This window comes from Antechinus flavipes, chromosome 4 (genome assembly GCF_016432865.1).
Source record: "Antechinus flavipes isolate AdamAnt ecotype Samford, QLD, Australia chromosome 4, AdamAnt_v2, whole genome shotgun sequence".
NCBI classification, from domain to species: domain Eukaryota; kingdom Metazoa; phylum Chordata; class Mammalia; order Dasyuromorphia; family Dasyuridae; genus Antechinus; species Antechinus flavipes.
Genome location: NC_067401.1, coordinates 117,015,477 through 117,036,197, shown reverse-complemented (window position 1 = coordinate 117,036,197; position 20,721 = coordinate 117,015,477). Strand labels below are relative to the sequence as shown.

Here is a 20,721-nt window from a genome sequence, read left to right as displayed (position 1 = left end):
CAATATTATTGCTGTACTTAGAAACTTAAGGAGTTCTAGTTATGTGAGATGTCCAAATTTAAAACAGTGGAAGTTTTTGTCATAGTTAACTTTTTAAAATCTGTGCTGATAGTTTTGAAAAACTCACTGTTAGACTTATTTCCTGAAAGTAGTTGAGTTGGTTCTACCCTTTATCATATCCTGTTCAGTGAATCTGGCAAGAAATTCTAAATAGTCTATGTATATGTAAAAAATAAATTGTGGTACTTTCTAAATCATTAAGCAAGAAGGTAGAAGTGATAAGTGACTCCTTGGTAGTTTTCTGACTAAATCTGTATATAGGTAGATTAATTTAATATTCATTCATTAGTCTCATAGGCATTTATCACTAAAATTTGAGACGGAATGCTTTGATACAAGATCTTGCACTATTTTTAAGAAAACAAACTTTCGTCTTAATAGACCATGATTTAGTCAGCTAGGCCAGCATTTCTTATATCCTTCCTACTATGAGGTACTTCTAGTAATCCCTCATAATACAAAGGCAAAAAATAGTGTGCCTGAGTTTAGTGTCACGGATTATCAGAACAGATGAATAGAAGTTAGTTTTACTCTACACAGTCTAGTATAGTTCTAGCATAGAAATCTTCATATGAAGTACATGTTCAATACATGGATATGTTTAATTAATTTAATATAAAATGGAATTAATAGCTTGAAAGTTACATGCCTTAAAATTAAGCATGCTACTCTTGGGTATGCATTAGAGTTCCTCTGTGAATATTTTTCTTTGGGTGTCAAATTACTTGTTTCTCTCTCTCTCTTTCTTTTAAGGATTGTTGTGTTTCTTTAATTTCTAATGTAGTAACTATGTCTCCATACTGATAGCGTTTTGGGGGAAAGATCAGTTCTTTAATGTAGTGAGCTTTTAGTGTAAATTAAATGAGGATGTAAGATTTTTTTAAAACCAATTTTCCTGAGTTCTATTGTTTTCTATTCTTTTTTCAGCAGTTTAGGATGTCCTTTTGAATTAATATTGACCCCATCTCGTTTAAAATTAAAGCAAGAATCTTTTTAGTACCAGATCTTTAAACTAGATTTAGATCAATGATTTCATTGGTATGAGCAATGTATCCTATCAGGTACACATAGCCAAGTTGAAGTTGGGGTAGAACTGGAATGAATTTCTTCAGATTCCTAGGCTTATGATATTTGATTGCTTCAATAAAGTAAGACTGTACTTAAAAAAAAAAAAATTCCTGATACACTACTTTTAAAATATCAAAACAAGAAATTTTCCAGATGTACTTTCAGAAATAGCAAATAATTTTTGACTTATCAAAGTGGAAATGATTATTTTGAATAATCTGAAGTACAATTAGAGAGAGAGAGTGTGAGAGAGAGTGTGTGTGCGCGCGCGTGCACTCATTTACTCTTGGAAAACTTGTGTTTCAATTAGTTCTGTCTGTGGATTTTATCAAGTGTTTTGGTTTATATGTACCTATTTACCTCTAACAAGTTTAAAATGTTTCTTAAATCAGACCCCAAATAGAAAAGAAATGAGTTCTTTTTTGGTAGAGTAGTTTCCCCTTCCCCCTCCCCATGGCTTTCCCTCTCCCCTCCCCCTCCAGCAATCTGCCTCCCTTTTGGAGTAATTAGTCCCTCCTGTCTCTAGCTGAGCTAGCGCTTGCTCGCTCTCTCTCTCTCTTGCACACACACACTCTCTCACTCTCTCACTCTCTCTCTCTCTCTCTCTCTCTTCTCTCTCTCTCTCTCTCTCTCTCTCTCTCTCTCTTCTCTCTCTCTCTCTCTCTCTCCCCCCTCTCCTCTTTTCTCTCTCTCTCCCCCCTCTCCTCTTTTCTCTCTCTCTCCCCCCTCTCCTCTTTTCTCTCTCTCTCTCCTCTCTTCTCTCTTCTCTCTTCTCTCTCATTTCTCTCTTTTCTCTCTCATTTCTCTCATCTCACTCTCATCTCTTTCTCTCTCTCTCTCTTTCTCTCTCACTCACTCACTCTCATCTCTTCTCATCTGTGTCACTCCGTTGCTTTCTTTTAAACTCCCCTGAGAAGAGAGCAGCTGGACAGTGGGGGTGGCATCAGCTGCAGGAGGCAATCTAGAGCTCAAGTGGAGGTGTAGCACTGAGGAAAGGGAACCGGAAGGATCCAGATGGTGGCTGCAAAGCTCCATTAATTTAACCTGGGCCTACTCTGTATGGATAGTATAAGGTGTATTGGTTTGTTTGGCTGGTTTTGGTAGAGCATCTAACCATACTGTCACTCAGATATAACTGCTCTTCTACTTTCTTCATTGATTTGGAAGGAACTTTAGCATTCTCTTTTGCAAAAAAGGATAATTATTTTACACTTTTTTTTTTAAACTTAGTTTGGCAAAATAATATCAACTTTCCATTCTTTAAATTTCAGTTTGACTTTGATTGTTGGTATGGAACATATTCACTTCCAACTAGATTATAGTCCTTCCTTAATCTTGTTGCAAACCTCATTTAATTATTCTGACAATAGTTCACTTTTATGTGGTACTTTAACATTAAAGAGTGTTCTATTTATGATAAAGCTAAGAACTCAAATATTCTCATTTTATAATGAGCATTAGATTGACTTGATCTAGTTATCTTTCTGATGTGTCTTACATCTTAAAAGTATTAAATTAGTTGGAAAAAGCTCTGCTCATCCTTTATTGTCAACTATTGAGCGATCACTAAGTTCTAGTTTTAGAGAAGTAATGCTATATTCAGATGACATCCACATGAGATAATATGTTGCGTTGTTTTTAAGAGAATAGGTTACTGTGTACTTTATTATATTTTTCAGGCATTCATAACTTACTTTTGGAATTGTGATACCCTACCATTAATGATACTGTTTTTCAATTAAAAAAAAAAAAGACTTTTTTTTTTTTTTAAAAGGCTTAAAGAATCTCTATGTATTGGTATTCCTTCTAGTAATAGGTTGCAACGTTTCTAAAACTTAAGATGGGTGACGGGAAAAAAAAAAAAGGTCACTTGGTAATGAACATGGAATTTTTTTAAATTAAAAATTTAATTTGAGAATGTTAGGGTATACTTTGAAATACACGATTCCCCAAGATATTAAACAAAAGCAGCCAATGTCAAAAATTACTGATTTTTAGTGTCCAACTTTCTTCTGTCTTTGTAGAGGACATCCAAAGACTTACTTGTAGTAGAATTTCATTAAGTGATGTTTTTTAACTTGTCAAAGAGGTTTGGAAGGGACATGATAGCTGACCTTCAAATTTGAAGGGATAAAATGATCCCCATCTTGATTATGAGATCCCTTTTGGGGTTGCGTATCACAGTTAAAGAAGTTGGGGACTAGCTGTCCTCTAAGATCTCATATGATTCTTTGCTTCTATGAATATTGTTTTAAATTAATGGGCCATGATTAGGGCTTAAGTATCTCTTTATATAATATTTTCAGTGTGGTATTATGATGTAATGGGATTTGACTTTAAATGGCAGATTTTTTTTTTTTTTTTGATTCTAAGTAGGCAAATAGCAGCTGAGGGTTAAGGAGTAAGTACTGGTAGCGTTAAGATAAATCTGAAAATATTTTTGCTTTTTTTTTTTTGTTATTGTTGTTGTTTAAAACTTGTATTTTATTTAAAAATAATTAGGAAACTATACACACAGTTCTTTATATATGAGGACTGTCCTTTAGGCCTTTAATTTAGAAGATTTTTATATAAATCTGAATTTAACCAAGGACATGAGGGGAGTGTAGGGTGTCAGAAAGGGGAATACCTACCTGTGGAAGGGAGCTTTCACAAGGGTCAGGGACATGTGTTGCTGAAGATGGAGAAGGGAGACCAAGTGGAAGAACATGAGTCAGAACCAGACGCATATGCCTTTCTTTTAATTTGTCATTTAATTAATTTTTTCTCAAAAATATTAATTTGCTATATGGAATTGGTTTTGTACTTTTTTTTTCTTTGCTGAGCTTTTAAAAAAGTAGGAGTATAATTTTACCATTAAAACAAAAATAAGAGTTCAATATAATGAGTTTTCTTTGAATTGAATTCTTTCTACATTTTGTTATATACTGCCAAGACTTCAATATTTAATAAATAAATCTATTAAATGAATGAATAAATTAGTTAGAAAATGTTTTCCAAGACAAGCAAAGATATGGACAGTTTAAGCTTTTCTCTTATACTTTAGAAAATTCATATTTTCTACACTATTGAAATTCAAGTTTATTCACTTTGGATTTCTTTTGCATATTACATTAAATATTTTGACCGAACTAGATAAAAAATTAATATTCTTTGGTGGCTAGCTGATTACTCTCAAAACAAAAGGAGAATCAATCCAAATCAGTAGTCAGTGGAGTTCTGAGTATATTAACTTTTTAATTGGTAAAATATTTAGTATTATGAATCATTCTTGTATATCCATTATTACTACGGACATACTTTTTGAATTGGTAGATGGTTTTTGTATATTGCTATGGTCGGACACTTTACATTATGACCAACATAACGAGGCTCTCTGTAATGCTAAGGTAGTCTTAGAATGGCAGATGAGTTTGTTAGTTGGACTTCTTTACTAGTTGGTAATTTTCCAAGCCCAACTAGTCAAATTTTAGGTTTGCATAATAGTAAAAAATATTTCCTTCACTCAACTTTGTGAGGTAGGTAATAGTACTGACTCTTCTTAAAGGTAAGGAATTGAGGCTCAGTGAGATTATTTGTTAGTGGCAGAGATTCAAATTTGTATTTCCATGATATTATGTTGTTCTTTAGAATTCTAGTTTGATCTATCAGGTATTGTAAATACTTGAAAATATAGAAACTTACCTTTTCTCCTAGAGATCAAATACATGGATTTAAAGGTTTTAAAAAGATGTGAAGCTGTTGCATGAAATGTCTTTTTAGAAGCAAGTCTTAAAAAGGAAGTTATGAGCGGTACAAATCAAATAGAATTATAAAATTGTAAACTCTGTTTAATAGCAGTTTACTAAAAGGAAACCATGACTGTAAGAAAATTGGATGAAGTAATATTATCTGGCTTGCTGTCTTTTTCTTTTTTCAGTCTGTATACTTACCAGATCTTGTATAAAGTAAACTCTTTTCTTCCTTTTGAATTAGAGAAGGAGTTGATCTTAATTTTGTAATGTGAAATTTTCAGATTTCAGTAACATGTTACTTTAAAACCAAAAAAGGTTGTATGAGGAACTGCTTTATAGACAGGAATATAATATGTCTGTGTGGAGATATTGATCCTGCGGCTACAACTGAATCTAATGTATATGGAGGTACTTTAAATGTTTTGTTCTGTGTGTCATTTTTACATAACAGTAAATGATTTTTGTAATTGTGCAGCATTCCTTAAAGACTATTAAAATTTATTTGGTGCTTTTTTTCTTTTCAAAGTTACAACATACATTTAAGTCACTGTGTTTTTTAAAATAGTTTTTAGTGATACATTTTTCTCAATAGTATTTTATTCTAAAATACATATAAAGATAGTTTTCAACATTCATTTTTGTAAGACTTTGTCTTCCAAATTTTTCTTCCTTCTCTTCTTTCCTTCCCAAGACAGCAAGCAATATAATATCAGTTAAATATTTCCATATTGGCATGTGCAAGAAAAATCAGACAAAAAGGAGAAAAAACCATGAGAAAGAAACAAATAAAATGCTGAAAATACAATGCTTCCATCCACATTAAATCTCTGTAGTATTCTATGTTGATGGCATTTTCCATAGATACATTTTATTATCTATTACATAGATATATTGCTGTGACAACAGCAAGCACTTCCCAACAAAGATACAAATTGACTTAGAAAATATATCCACTCTCAGTTTAATTTATTGATTTTTTTTTTTTTTTAGAGAAGGGAAGAATGTATCCTTTAACTTTGCCAGTGTAGAACTAATATTGCGTGTTACAGACATCAATGAATGCAATTAAGAATTATGCTCATTACTTCCTAGGGAAAGTGAATTTACAGTACTTAAGACAATGCCACACTGTAGTCTTTGCTTAGTCATTACCATGTAGTTGTAGAAATACTTCAGAGACTTGTTGGCCCTTGATTAGCCAAACTGGTGTTTTATGCAAAATTCCCATTAGTTTTAATGAGAACTATGAACACTTTGGGGCTTAGGGAGAGACCCTTCACTGAAAGCATAAACTTCATCTAAGGGGGAGGAGGAGGTTAAATTTCAAAAACAAACCAATAATATGGTTATTTCAGGTAAATAATTTTCATGTAAGATACAGACTTTGTAAAAGCCTTGGATTAAATTTTTTTTTTGTTTCACTATATCAATAACTTATTTACATTTTGAGTGCAATTTATTTTTCTGATTTGTAATTGCAAGGAATAAGTGGATTATTTCTTAAGTGGATATATTTCATGGGGTTTCTGAACTTGGAGCTATTAAAATAGTTTGACATTTGTTTGAATATAGTTGATTTCCTTTGTAATCTGATGTGTTTTATGTATTTAAAAACATCTAAGAATGGGTCCGTATAGGTTTCATTAGAATGTCAAAGGGATTCCTGACACAAAAAATTAAAAACCCTGGCATTGAATGGTTTAACAATTTTATGTATTGTGAAGTTTAGAATTTTTAATCCTTATTCATATATCCATATATAAAAAACAATCTTAACTTTTAAAAAGTTATTGCTACTTTAGAGATATTAAGTATTTGTAGACAAATAATGAATATAACCAAATTAGTAATGTAGTAACATATATCTCGGAAGCTAAGGATTTTTTGAGATAAAGAGAAGGCATGTTAAAAATGGTTTACAATAAGATTAGGAATCTGTGAGGTGATTGGCTCAACATTAGCTTATGAGCAAGGAAGAATTTATAAAATTAAATAGTAGTATAGATAATTGACGCAGAAATCTGTTAATATTTGTTCTTAAAATGTTCCTGCAGGGACAATTGTCTAGGCCTCCAAGAATATTGGTGTAAATACTGTATTCACTCAGCTACACCCCAATATGCCTGTAATTTAGATCAGTAATTCATTTAGTAAATTGACATGTGCTTTTTTTTATATTGCCTAACCTAATGTTTTTAATTGTGAATAGCTATTAACATGAGTTTATTTTTAAAATAAAGTGAAACTTAAAAGCATTGTGGTTTTGGATGGAAGGGTATAACCATGTAATTAGTATGAGAGGAAATGTTCCATTTTATGATAAATTTAGGTTTAAAATATCACTGCTTAAAAAGAAGTGAGGCTCTTGAATAAAGATTTTCAAAATGACTTTTTTTTCCCATTTGATTTCAAATTCCGATTTTAGAGTGACCAGAAGTAGTAAGCTTTTTTAAAGTAAGGAAACACTCTGACAAGTTGATTTGAAAGACTTCACTGTAATTTAAGGGACATTTTAAAGAACAACATAAAATCAACTGTTTAACCTTTGTAATAGTTCAGAGTTTATAGTGCAGTTAAAGTCCACTATCATTAAGCTTTCTAGTTAATGTTTGTTTTGTTGTATTACCCATGTGTAATGGGTAATATTGTGTAACCTCTGAATAGCAAGTGTAAACTCTGATAGTTGTACCCCTTAATATATATACATAGCCAACTTTATTTAAAAACCTATTGGTTTTTCTCTTGTAATTAAAAAGTTACCACTTCTTGTGTATATCTGTATATGTACAAAGGTTTTGCACATTTTAAAGATGTTGGGTATATGCATGTTGCAATCAAAAGAGGTTATTCATATTTAAAATCATTCAAAAGATGCAAATAAAAATTCTTGAAGTAGTATTAAGAATAATCCTGATAATTTGAAGCAAGATTTCAGTAATGGAAATAGAAAATGAGAATGCTCGTACTGGATTATTCCCAGAATAGTCTCAATTACTTTTAAATTTATATTTATTTTCAACAAATGGACATACTCATAGCTCTCAGAATAGTTAATACTGTACTTTAAAATAAAATTAGGAAGCATTAGTGGACATAGTTATAAGAATCTACAAATGAGTATTTTTTACAAAATTAGCTTTCTAAAGATAAGCTTTCTCAAAAATAACTTTAAAATTTAACAATATTCCTTGGGAATCAAGGCTATGGACTAGATTTATGATTTTATTGGTTCATGTAATTCCTGGTCAAAGGAAATTCTTTCCACTAATGCAGTTTAATACCTCATCTGAAACTCTTAGGGTTAGAAAAGTTGCCTAAAACATTTAAAGTTTAAGCAACTTGCTCAGGGTCAGTAGTGCCAGGGGTAGGACTTGAATTCAAATATTCTTCTAGAACGATGCCAACTTTCTATCTACCATACTTTTTTTTTTTATTTCTAGGAATTGCTTAATTGAAATGGGAACTAATTTATTTGAAGATGTTGCTAGTTACATAGTAGATAAAGATTTTCACAACCCTCTTTTTCCTACAAAAAAGTAATTTTTTACTAACTGTTTATTTGAGTTTGGAAGTTGGATGGGTTATAGGGAAAACAAGTTGAATGAGAAAAATTAGGCCAAAAACTTTATAAATACACTTTTTAAAAATGTACTCTCATAGCTTTGTCTTTGGAACGTAAACCATCAATTAATTACTTAAGGTAACTTAATGAACTAATCATTTAATAAAGCCACCATTAAGTTTTATTCCTTCTTAAGATTTGCAATCTTATCTGTTAAAAATGTCAGTTTATTTATGGAAAAATATAAATGACTGTGGTTTTGAATATCTTATGCAAGTAAAGCTCATGAATGTAGAGGTTGGAATGTAACTTTTAGGTTTTTATGAATAAATCTGTTGTGTGACTTTTTTTTTTTTAAGTGTTTATTTTTTTCTTTTTCTTTTCTTTATTGGCCTTGTAGAAGAAGAAGATGGAGTGTGGGAGAATGGACTTTCCTATGAATGCCGCACTTTGCTTTTCAAAGCAGTTCACAATCTGTTGGAGAGGTGTTTAATGAACCGTAACTTTGTACGAATTGGCAAGTGGTTTGTGAAACCCTATGAAAAAGATGAAAAACCTATAAATAAAAGGTAAGATATCTTACTTTAACTTTCATTTGTTACTTGAATTTGTTTTTCTTTGGGGTAATAGTTATAAAGAAGATTTAGATTATGACTCTGAAATTTAGATATGTGTTCCAGTTTTCCTATTTTTAATTACCCTAAGTAAATTAATTAATTTAATTAATAACAAGTAATGTAGTTGTTCCAAAAGAGTGACATAAATTTGTTTTGTATAGTAGAAAGGAAAAGGAAAAGGAAAAGTAAATAAGGAGATTATATCTACAAATGTGAAAATCTTCTTTGATGGTTAGTAGTTTAAAGTTGGAAAAAATTAGTGTTTGCTCTAAAGGAGCTTTTTACATTTTACTGGATGATATGACATATGTATAAGTATGCTATAGCCCCTACTATGATGAGGACAAAAAGTACAGAATTTGCTACTCTGTAAGAGATCCAAAAATGTTTTAAGAAATTAGGATAGAAAAATAATTTTCAACTTGGAAGAGCATAGTATTTTTGGATGAGGAAAGGGAGGACCAGTTAGGGTAAGTGATAAATTTGAGTTAGGAGATGAAACACAAATCCTTTCTGCTGTACTCTAGTAGTACCTAAATTTCCTTGTGAATGAGTAAAATAATTTCTGTAGACAGTCATGTAAGAAATACATCCCATCTATAGGCAGTTGTGAACTGGTACGTGGTATGGTGCATAGAATATTGGGCCTTGATGTCAAGAAGACTCCTTCCTCTGTTTAAACCTGGTCTCAGACATTTAATTGTAGTGTGACCCTGGGCAAGTTGCTTAACCCTATTTGCCTCAGTTTCTTCATCTGTAAATGAGCTGGAGAAAGAAATGGCAAACCATTCTAGTATCTTTGCCAAGAAAACCTCAAATGGGATTATGAAGATTGGACGTGACCACCATCAACAACAAACATGGACAATGTCCAGTGTAAATGTATAGAAGTGAGAGAGCAGAAAATTTGATCAGAGGGAAAAGACTAGTGTTCTGATTTTCTTGGGATTTGTAAAGAGTAATATGAAATAATGGTAGGTTGAAGTACCTAAAATGCACTCAGAACACTGAACTCAGTGTTGGAGGGTAGTTATGGGAGTGGGAGTACATTCCCTACCTTCAAAAAGCTTAGTGATGTGGAAAGGTTAAGATTTACTATAAAACTGTAATAGACAGTATTAAGTCCTTTGGGAAGTTAAAATTGAAATGTCATGAGATGTTTGCAACATGAAGAGATTATCTGAAATTTTATGTAAGTGGTGCCATTTGATTTGGACCTTGAAAAAAATTGAAAGAAAGAAGCAGTATGTGACTTGAATAAGTAGGAATTCACCAAGCAAGTAAGGAGGAACATTCCAGTCATGGGAAAGGCCAGCAACATACAGTGTGTGAAATAGAACTATAGGAGGTGACTTGAAAAGGTAGGGTCATATAAGACTAAAAGCTTTGATTGCTACATAAAATTTTGAACTTGACTCAGAATCTCAATATTGGAAGGGATCTTGGAAGTCAGGTACAACTGTTCAGATATTTCCTTTATAGCATACCAGACAAGTAATCTGGCTTTTGCTAGAAGACTTTTAATGGGGTAGGGAAGGAGGGAAACAATTCTGAACTCTCATTCTGCTTTTGTATAATTCTGAGACATACTGGTTTTGGGAAAGTCATTTGTCAGTTTTCTGGGTAGCTCTTTAAAACTTTTACATTGTAGGGAAGTACTAAACTGTAGTAGTAGGAATTTTTCTTAACCCAGAATTACACAGGACTAATCCCTATACCTTATGTCTTTAGTTGTTGACAAGATTTTTATTACATTGAATTGGAATCTGCTCTTTTTTTTCAGCTTTTGATGATTTTCCCCAAATAGAACAAGTCTAAACCTTCTGTAAGGTAGCTTCATGATCTTGAGTCTCTTCCCCATTCTGATTCTCTTCCCTAGATGATCTTTAGCAGAATCATGTTAAAGTTTGTCAGGAACTTTTTAGGTCTTAGTTTTTGTCATTCATTGTGTTAATTATTTTTCCTAGCTTTGAATCATCTGAAAATTTGATTAAGTATATCAAATTATACTTTAATAGCATCAGTAAAAGGTAGGGAAAAACCAGCAAGAAGAGGATTTTGTCTTAGGAGTAGTGTATTGGAGACCCTCTTTCAAGCTGACATTGAGGCTTTAATGACTCCTTTTTTAGACCTTGACTATTCAGGCTCTAAATCTTGTATTAACTTTTGTTGACAAGGGATAGTACATGAGATTCCAGCAATAGGGAGCCATTAAAAATGGTTGGGGAGGTCATGGCCAGATATTTTTATAAGGAAGATTATTCCTGCAAAGAATGAAAGATGTATTAGAGGGCAAAAAGGGTAGGAAAGACCTATTAGGAGGTTTTGGAGGTTTCTAGGCAGATGTAGTGAAGCCTATGTTATAGTAAAGGCATTAGGATTAGAAAACCATTTTCTGTTGGATTAAGTGAAGTCAGACATCTTCATTAGGAAAATTATTCTGGTACTTTGTGAAAGGGATCTTATAAAATGGAGAAATGAAAGATATACCAGTTTGGATCATTACAGTAGTCTGGCAAGAGATGGGGAGTGCTGGAACCAGTTTGGGAATTTTGCATGTGGAGAGGAAGGGATAGAAAAATTTGGGGAGGTTAAGTAAACAGAATTTATGGATGTATGTGTGGTGAAGAAAGAAGTCACTAGTTCAAGAGAAATGGCAAATTTAGGAGGTGGGTGGGTTCTTGGTTTTATTTTTGGTGGGAAGAAAGAAACAGGGAGATGTTCAGTTATTTAAGCAGATTTATTGTTGAGGTAGAACTTAGAGGAAAAGAGAAAAGTAGACAGCTGTAAATGTAATATAGGAGCTCTGGGTATAGGAATGAACTTAAAAGGAGCAAGGCCACTGATTGTTTATGCGGATTACATATGAAACTGAATTTTTATTACCTATAACTTGCTTCAGAAATCTCTAAGTATGCACATATAAATGTATATATACATAAATAAAACAAATTCAACAGATGAGTTTCAAAGTTGTCTTGCCCATGGTTCCCTTCTGTTCTTGGCATTTTTAAAAATTGCTTCAAATACTCCCCCATTCTCCCACTCCCTTTTGGTTTTACTATCACTTATCTCTAAATTTCATTTCATTTTATTTATTTATTTTTTCCTGAGGTAGTTGGGATTAAATGACTTACCCAGCGTCACACAGCTAAGAAATATTAAATGTCTGAGACTAGATTTGAACTCAGATCCTCCTGAATTCAGGGCTGGCTCTATTCACTGCGCTACTTAGTTGCCCCTCCTCTAAATTTTAAAAACAAAAAGCAAAAACTGTTCCTTTGTAATAGTTAAGTCAAAGAAATGAATGTTGTCTGTGTCTGGAAATATCTTTCATTTTGCATTTTCATCATACCTTTATTAAGAAATGGGTGTCATTTTTTTCCATCATGAATCCTTTGGAATTGTGGTTGGACATTGCATTAATAATAGTTATTAAATATTTTCAAATTGGATTCTTTTATGGTATTGTAGTCACTGTAAAAGCTGTTTTCCTAGTTAAATGAGAACTAACTCATTTAATTAACATACATAACTAACTCTAAATCGAGTATATAAAAGTCTTCTCAGGTTTCTCAGAATCCATCCCTTCTGTTATTTGTCATTTCTATCATATTCATATGCTGTAATTTGTTCAGTCATTCCTCAGTTAATGGAATATCTTTTTAATTTCCAGTTCTATATGACTGTTGATAGCTTGGATTTCTTTATTTGATTTGATCTGATTATTTGATAATTATTTGTTCATATCCTTACTTTAAATTGTTTGTTCAGGAATGATTAACTCTAACACATTTAATTCCATAGATATCTTAGATAGAAAACTTTTTTTCAGAGTAGCTTGTTGCAAAGGCTTCCCTGAGTTAACTTTCCTTTGTAATTGCATTGATTTTGTCTGTGTAGGAATTTTATGTAATCCAAGTTGTCCATTTTATCTTTTGTTGATCCTTTTGTTCATCCTTTGGTCTAGAAGTCTTTTTCATATCCATAGTTGTAAAGTTATTTCTTTCCCTGCTCCTATAATATATGATGCCTTTGCATTCAGCAATTATGTGTTTATTGGATTCCTCACAGGGCATAATTGAAATAGAAGGGTAGGACATGAAACCAGACTGCTTGAGATTGATGATGATGAAGTAGAGGCAGCAGGTATAGATAGTTGGGAGTGTTTATTAATAACTCATTGGTTATATCTATATGCTTAATAAGCATTATAGGGAAAATAGTTGAACCTTATCTTTCTGAATAGGAATAAGACTAATTTATACTATCCGTAGTTGTGTTCTAGGGGATATTATTCATCCTACTATGTCCAAATTAACATTTAAAAAAAAGCTTTTTTTACTCTATAATATTCTTTAGCCTTTACAACTAAGTATTTATACTACTACTTGATATGGTAGTTTATGTTGGTGGATACACAAAAGAATTTAAAATGGAAATCTCTTTGGCATAGTACAGAAAAAGGGTACAAGGAAACTTATTGATGTTTTAATTATTTAATTAAAATATGTTTTAACTATTTTAGTGTAGTCCACAGCTATACAGTAGACTGTAATTTTATACTTCAGCCCATTTTAAGGCAGAAGCTAAGGTTCCCTTTTCTAATTTAGGCAAAGATTAATTATTAAAACTGCTTAGTAAGCTTGTGAGAAACTTAACTGACCCAGGAAAAATTATACTCAAAATTGAGATTTAAACATTATGAGAAGAAAAAAGTTATTATACTTTTTGGTTTCTCCTTATATTTTTCAAAATACGTGCAAAGATAGTTTTCAGCGTTCACACTTGCAAAACCTTGTGTTCCATACTTTTTCCCTTTCTCCCTTCCTCTCCCCTAAACAGCAAGTAATCCAATATAGGTTAAATATGTGTAATTCTAAACATATTTCTACATTTATCATACTGCACAAAAAAAAAAAAATCAGATCAAAAAGGGAAAAAAATGAGAGAAAAAATTAAGTAAGCAAACAAAAATAAAAAAGGTGAAAATACTATGTTGTGATCCACATTCAGTCCCCACAGTCCTCTTTCTGGATGTAGATGATTCTCTCCTTCACAAGTTTATTGGAATTGGCCTGAAATCACCTCCTTGTTAGAAAAGTGCAAAGTCCATCACAGTTGATCATCACATAATCTTGTTGTTGTATACAATGTTTTCTTGGTTCTACTCACTTCACTTAGCATCAGTTCATGTAAGTCTCTCCACGCCTTTCTGAAATCAGCCTACTAATGGATTTTTATAGAACAATAATACTCCATTACATTCAAATACCATAAGTTATTCAACCATTCCCCAACTTATGGTTTCCCCTTATTCTTGATGTTATGTTGTGTCTGACTCTTTGTGACACTATTTAGAATGGTTTGTTTATTTCCCCAGTTTATTTTACAGATGAGGAATTGGATGCAAACAGGGTTAAGTGACTTGCTCATGGTCACAAAGCTAGTAAGTGTCTGAAACTGGATTTGAACTCAGGTCTTCCTTACTCCAGGCCTGGTGTTCTATTCATTGGGCCACCTAGCTGCCCTGATCTCCTACTAATAACTATTGTGTGACTAAAGTATGCAGAGAAGTGAGCAAGGGAAATGGGTTCAAATTTCTGTGATAAATTTTTAATTGATATATTATTTAGAAATTTGACTTCCGAATATTGAAGTGGTAGAATACTATCTAAAATGATTTTCAGAAGTTGATTAGAAATAAAACAAATGTTAGGTAGCATGGTAGAATGCTGGACTTGGAAGTCAGTAAGACTTGTGTTGATATTTAATGTGAGACACTAGCTTTGGGACTCCAGGTGAACCACCTGTTTATTTTCCTATTTGTCTGTTTTTCTTTAAAATGACCTATCTCCAGGGGTTATTGTGAGAATAAAATGAGATCTGTAAAGTGCTTTGCAAACTTTGAAACACTATATAAATGCTAATTTTTATATTTATTACTTTATCTACTTTGGCATCAGCCAAAATAAGATGAGATAGGTACTTTGGCCATCCACTTTAGAATGATGCCTTGCATGTAATAGGTAATAAATGCTTGTTCAATTGATTTTCCTGGGATTTTTGGTAATTTTAATCCTCACCCCCAATTATTTTCCTTATTGTTCACTTTTGACTCCCTCCTCTCTGATTAAGATTTCCTTAGCTGTTGGTTCTCAAAGCACCTCAGTTTCTTCCTACACTGGACAATTCATGGATTATCAATGTAAGCCAGTTTTTGGGTGGTCAGACCTAGCTTAAGCTAGACCTGTCGTCTTCTCTCAAACTCGATGAATTGTGCTACAGTCTTCCACACGCAAAGTATCTACTCTGATCTGTCTCATTTCCTTAATTCTTTGGCCAGATACTGCCAGGACAGAGCATGGTTACCTGGATTGAGTTTGGTGCTTCCAGGTTGCAACAGGCTTTTCTCTAGAAGGACTTTGGCCACTCTAGTTATTGAGGCCCAAGGAAACTTCCATATTCTGAAGTCTGGAGCTCTATAAAAGAGAAGAGGAGACTGGGTGTGGGGATGAGTTTTGATGTTTGATATAGACCTGTGTTCTTGCAGATTCTGCTGGTACAAAAGTTGGGGAAGAGAAGTTGATGTGCTGAATGAGTTCAGGATCATTGAATATCAGTTTCTGGGTTTGGGGTTGGGTTCCCCCCCCCCCAACTTTTTTTGTATCCACTAGGTCATGAAAACAACTAAAATTGCTTAATCTTTCGTACATAATTTCTATTTTGGAGCTTTGAGAGGTTATAGGATTGAAGAAAATGTCTAGTTCACCATCTTGTTGCTCTCATGATCTCTGTTGAATTGATTTAATAAAGAAATACAGATTATGTTCATTTTACTTGTAGGAACATAGGACTTCCTGCTTTCCATGGAAAAATATTTTTTCAAATTTGATATGGAACAGAGAAAGAAACATTAGTAGAGGAGGTATTCTTAAGCTATTTTATCTAACTGTTGAGTTGCTTCAAATGTTATTTTTTGGATATGGTTCCCATAAAGTAGGGTGGGAGAACTTTTTTCATTCAAGGGTCATTTGAATATTTATAACATCATTTGAGGGCCATACAAAATTATCAACTTACAGAACTCAAGCAATAAGAGATTGTTGCATCTAGCTTTCAGCTTATCTTGCCTGCGGTTGTCTTAACAAATGATTTCACAAGCCTTATACAGCCCATCGGCTGAACATTTCCTACCCCTGCCATAGAGAATTATTACAAATGCTTGTTCAGTATTCCAACTGAAAGGATTCGTGTAACACTTCAGCTGAGGAAAGAGTAAAAACTAGATGAGACTGAAGGTAGTGAAAACTACAGTTGCCCACGGAACAGTGGACCCAAAAACTAACAGATTGACCCGTTCAGCAGAGAGATTGTATGAAAAGCCTAAGGCCTGAGTCATCTCCCAAACTCAAAACTAGCCATAACTACCCACTTAAACAAGTGACCAAATGACCTGCTTAGCCCTGCTGACCAACAATCAGTCACATGACTTGCTTGATTCAGCCCAACAATGATTGCTAGCTGATGGAAGCCATCCTATCTGAGCAACAGAGCAACCAATATATCAGCAAGACCCTATCCTAAAGGGAACTTTGGGTAGATTCTCTGGAGAAAAAGGAGACATTGAGGCTATGCTATTCAAGTCATGAGTTGCCTTGGGTTCATTTACATCCATGTGGAACTTATTACAGCAGAATAATTGTCTGTACTACATGTCAAGCTTATATATTTATAAATTCATAATACATTGATACTTGAGGTTTGCATCTTTATCAGCTGTTTAAATTCCCTCAAAGGCATAGAAAATTATCTTCTTATAGAAGTGATTTCATTTTGCCCTTCTTCAACCAGAGAGGAAGAATTATAATTGGAATAAATATAAAAAATACTTTGAATATAAAAATTTAAATGAAATGAAGATAAAAATATAATCTATTGTTAAATCTGTTTTGGAATTTGTACTCTTCAGTAAAAAGCTTTTTATCTTTGACCTCAACTTGAAGAAGCTATAGATTGTTGATCCATGAAGGATGAGGTGAATCCCTGCCAGGTATAAAACAATAAAGACCAGATCAGAAACATAGTTGAATACAATCTCTAAAGTCTGACCCAGGGACTTGGTGCCTTTTTAAGGTTACAAACCATTCATTCTGTAATGAATTATGAGATTTCAGCATTGTGGGCAAAAAAAGAATGGGAACTCCCCCCTCCCAATCGCCTCCTCCCCACATTTTATTTTTTAAAGGAGGAAGAGTGGGATTTTTCCTCCCTGCAAAATGAAACTTATGTTTATGAGCATACAATCACTAATTGTCAGAAAGAAAAAAAAAAACTCTTGAAAGCGTGTTATGGAAATACCTGCAGGCAGAAATTGCATTCCACTCAACTAACTTGGGTTTTGACAAGTATAAGGCTATGACAATTAACTTTTCTGTCATCCCTTCTCTCACAAGTCAGATAAATTTGTTTATGAACCTGAATGTCCTTTAAACAGCAGTGTGGAGAGGCCAGAACCCCAGCGAGGTCCCAGATTCCCTAGAAAAGACCCATTTTTATTAGCAAAGAACTGTTAAGATTGGGCTTTTAGTTTCTGTAGTTTCCAACTTCTTTCTTTCCATGTTTATCTGTTTCTGTTTAGATGGTATCTACTTATATTTTCCCTTAGTGTCTGTTATCAAGGATAGACTATGTATTAATTCTGTATTCAATAATTGTCTTTTGATGAACAAAAACTTCTGTGACTATGTGGAATTCTGGACTTGGTGTCGGGAATGTTTGACTTCATATTTAGCCTCTCTCACTTAATAACTTTGTGACCAAAGAACAGTTACTAAGTCACTCTGAAAGAGTAGGTTATAAACTGGTTTGTATTCTGCATTAGTAGAATAAGTCCCAACAGTGTCAGAATGACTGATCCTTTTTATATTGATTCAAAATAGAATATAATATGTAAATACAATTCCTAGCTGTCTATAGTGCTAAATTCTTTAGGATCAACATGTTTTTAATTCCATGTTCACATTTTCATGAAGCTAATTTAATTGTTAAAAACTCTTTTTGAGGAGAAAAGTGTTCGTGACTATCCTTTGACTGAACAAAGTTCACTTTTTAGTAAATATAAATGAATTGGAAACAAGTATTTAATTTCCCCCAAAACTTTAGTTTGATCGTTAATTAAAAAAAAGAAAAAGAAACTAAGCTGGTTGCTCAGTTAAGAGTATTTAAAATGAGAATTTTGAAAACATCCAGATAGGTAGTAGAACACAGGCAAAGCTGTAAAGCGTGGAAAACTAAAAATAGATTGTTCCCTATCAAAATCACTTGCATTGTAGAATTTCAAGTGATAGGAGATAATAAAACTCCAGTGTTTGTACTTGTAGGCCAGAAAAAAAATTTTGTTTTGTTTTTTTTAAATATTTTTCAACATATTGATGAAATGATAGATTTTGGAAAGTCCATAGATAATAAAGCTGCTAAGCCTTATCTGGAGAGAAATAGGTAGCTTTTAACTTTTCTTGGTAATATATTGCAAATATTTGCAAATATCTTGTTTAATAATATTAGCAGTTTCTCCTTGAAAGTTCACACTAAAAGCAGGACTATATTAGGGGTTCCCAGTAATAATAGCTAGTATATAGTATTTTGTGGTTTACAAAGCACTTTACTGTATTATCTCATTTGATATTATCTTTTCTTAAGATCTAGATTAGATAGGTTATGGTAGAATGAATACACACAAAAAACTTGGGTATACTACAAGTATGTTTTCTTATATTTAATTTGCATAGTTCTAATACTTAAGTAGAAAGCATTCTCTTCTAGACTAGGAAATATTTGGCCTATTTTGGTTTTTTTATTTCCAAATTACTTATATAACCCATCCATGTTTGTCATATGTACATTGGGTTATAAGTTCCTAGAAAGCAGAATTACTTTTCTTTTTTGCCTACTTTACACAATGTTGCTATAATAGGTACTCAAATATTTTGTGAGTAAAGTATTGTAAAGATAAACATGCCGTGAAATTCTGAACAGTACCTCAAAAGAAAAAGTACTCTGATGGTGGTGGTTGTTTTGTTTTTTGTTTTGGCTATATAGAATTTAAAAAGTAATGCTAATGATAATTTTAAAACTATGATACCACATTTAATTTGCTACAGCAATATCTAATATTCAGAAATTAATAAATTAATTTAATTTAATTCATTATAAACTTCAGAAATTTTCATAAAAATGTTTCCATACTCTGCACAAACAAGATTTTATTTTTTTAAACAACGGTGCTAATGAGACTGTATTAAGAACATATGCTAACAGTATAACCAATGATGTTTTCCTTCTACTGTAGACAGCTGGAATGAAAGCTGCTGTAAGTAGGACAGTGCAGGATAAACAGCAGGAGCTGAGCAGTGATCACATGACTGTCTCTTTGGAATATTGGGTTGCTACAGAGACCTCTAGGAGACAAATTTAGCACTTTACATCAGAAAGCTGTATTCTCATTTCTTCCTCAAAAATATAAATGGTCATTTTTTTAGGAGAGTAAAAGGAAGAGTTTTAGAGTAGAGGAATGTTGTCTTTGTAGTTAGAGTAGTATGGCTTAATCTGTCTTGAATGTTTGATAATTAAGATATTTAATTTTGTTTTTATGTATTTAAGTTATTTATTTCCATTTTCACGGGGGTCAAAAAATAATTAAATGATTATTTGTTGAATTTTTTTTCCCTTTGGAAAAGAAAATATTCCTTAATTATTATGGGAGGAATACATATAACATTCTGGTCTCTCAGTCTTTGTCTTTTCTAAATAACAAGCTTTATTTTCTTTTCCTCCTACCTAGTTTCTCCAGAAGAAAAATAAAAACTAAATCCTTGTAACAAATGTCCATAGTCAAAACAAATTCTTTTATTTCCTTTGTCTTTTAAGATATAAGTACTTGGAGCGTTTTGTTTCAGGTTGCTTATACTTGCAAATATTTTCTATAATTTGCAATTCAGATTTAAAAATATATGCTATTATGGAGAAGATAGAGTTCTTGATCATTTAGTTATAGTAGATACTTTTTGATGTTTAAAAATAAACAGGTTCCTATAGCTGTGATTTTTTAAAAATATTGGTCATTTATGTTTTATTCCTTATATTTTTTATTTTATTTTAACTTAATGATCTCCCCTCAATTCTCATCCTTGTTGTATTTTTGTGTATTTAAGGAACTATTAATGCCATTTAAAAATAAATCTTTGATATTTTTATAAAGAAGGGTAATGTTTCAGAACAATACAATCATTTAAGACAGTTTACCAGCACTCTCTCTTTTCTTTCCCTCCCCACCCCAACTGCAGATCAGTTTATCATTTCTTGTCACAGTTCCTTATTACAGTTTCATCTTGCTCTGAGTTTCCTACATGTCCCCTTTATTTTCATATACGTATTTTTGAGGAAAAAACATGTGAGCCTCTGTAGATCTTGTCACTTACATAACACATTAGAAATAGCACTCTATTTTGCAAATTTATCTTTCTTGATTGGAACATTAAAATATTGATGGCTTTAATTCCATTGCCATCTTTCTCAGCTAAATAAAATAGATAAATCCTTAACATTTACATAGTGCTTTAAGGTTTGCTGAACTTTGCCTATTGTTACCTTATTTCATTCTGGGAGATAGTTGCTTTTA

The 20,721-nt window shown here is 32.4% G+C and overlaps 1 protein-coding gene across 1 annotated transcript in view; it reads left to right on the top strand.

Moving 5' to 3' along the window:
• Nucleotides 1-20,721, top strand: part of MED13 (mediator complex subunit 13) — a 91,659-nt gene that overhangs the window by 4,671 nt on the left and 66,267 nt on the right. Inside the window, exon 3 of the mRNA XM_051994118.1 lies at nucleotides 8,825-8,993. Coding sequence (XP_051850078.1) covers nucleotides 8,825-8,993 — 169 coding nt within the window. The remainder of the gene's footprint in view (nucleotides 1-8,824; nucleotides 8,994-20,721) is intronic.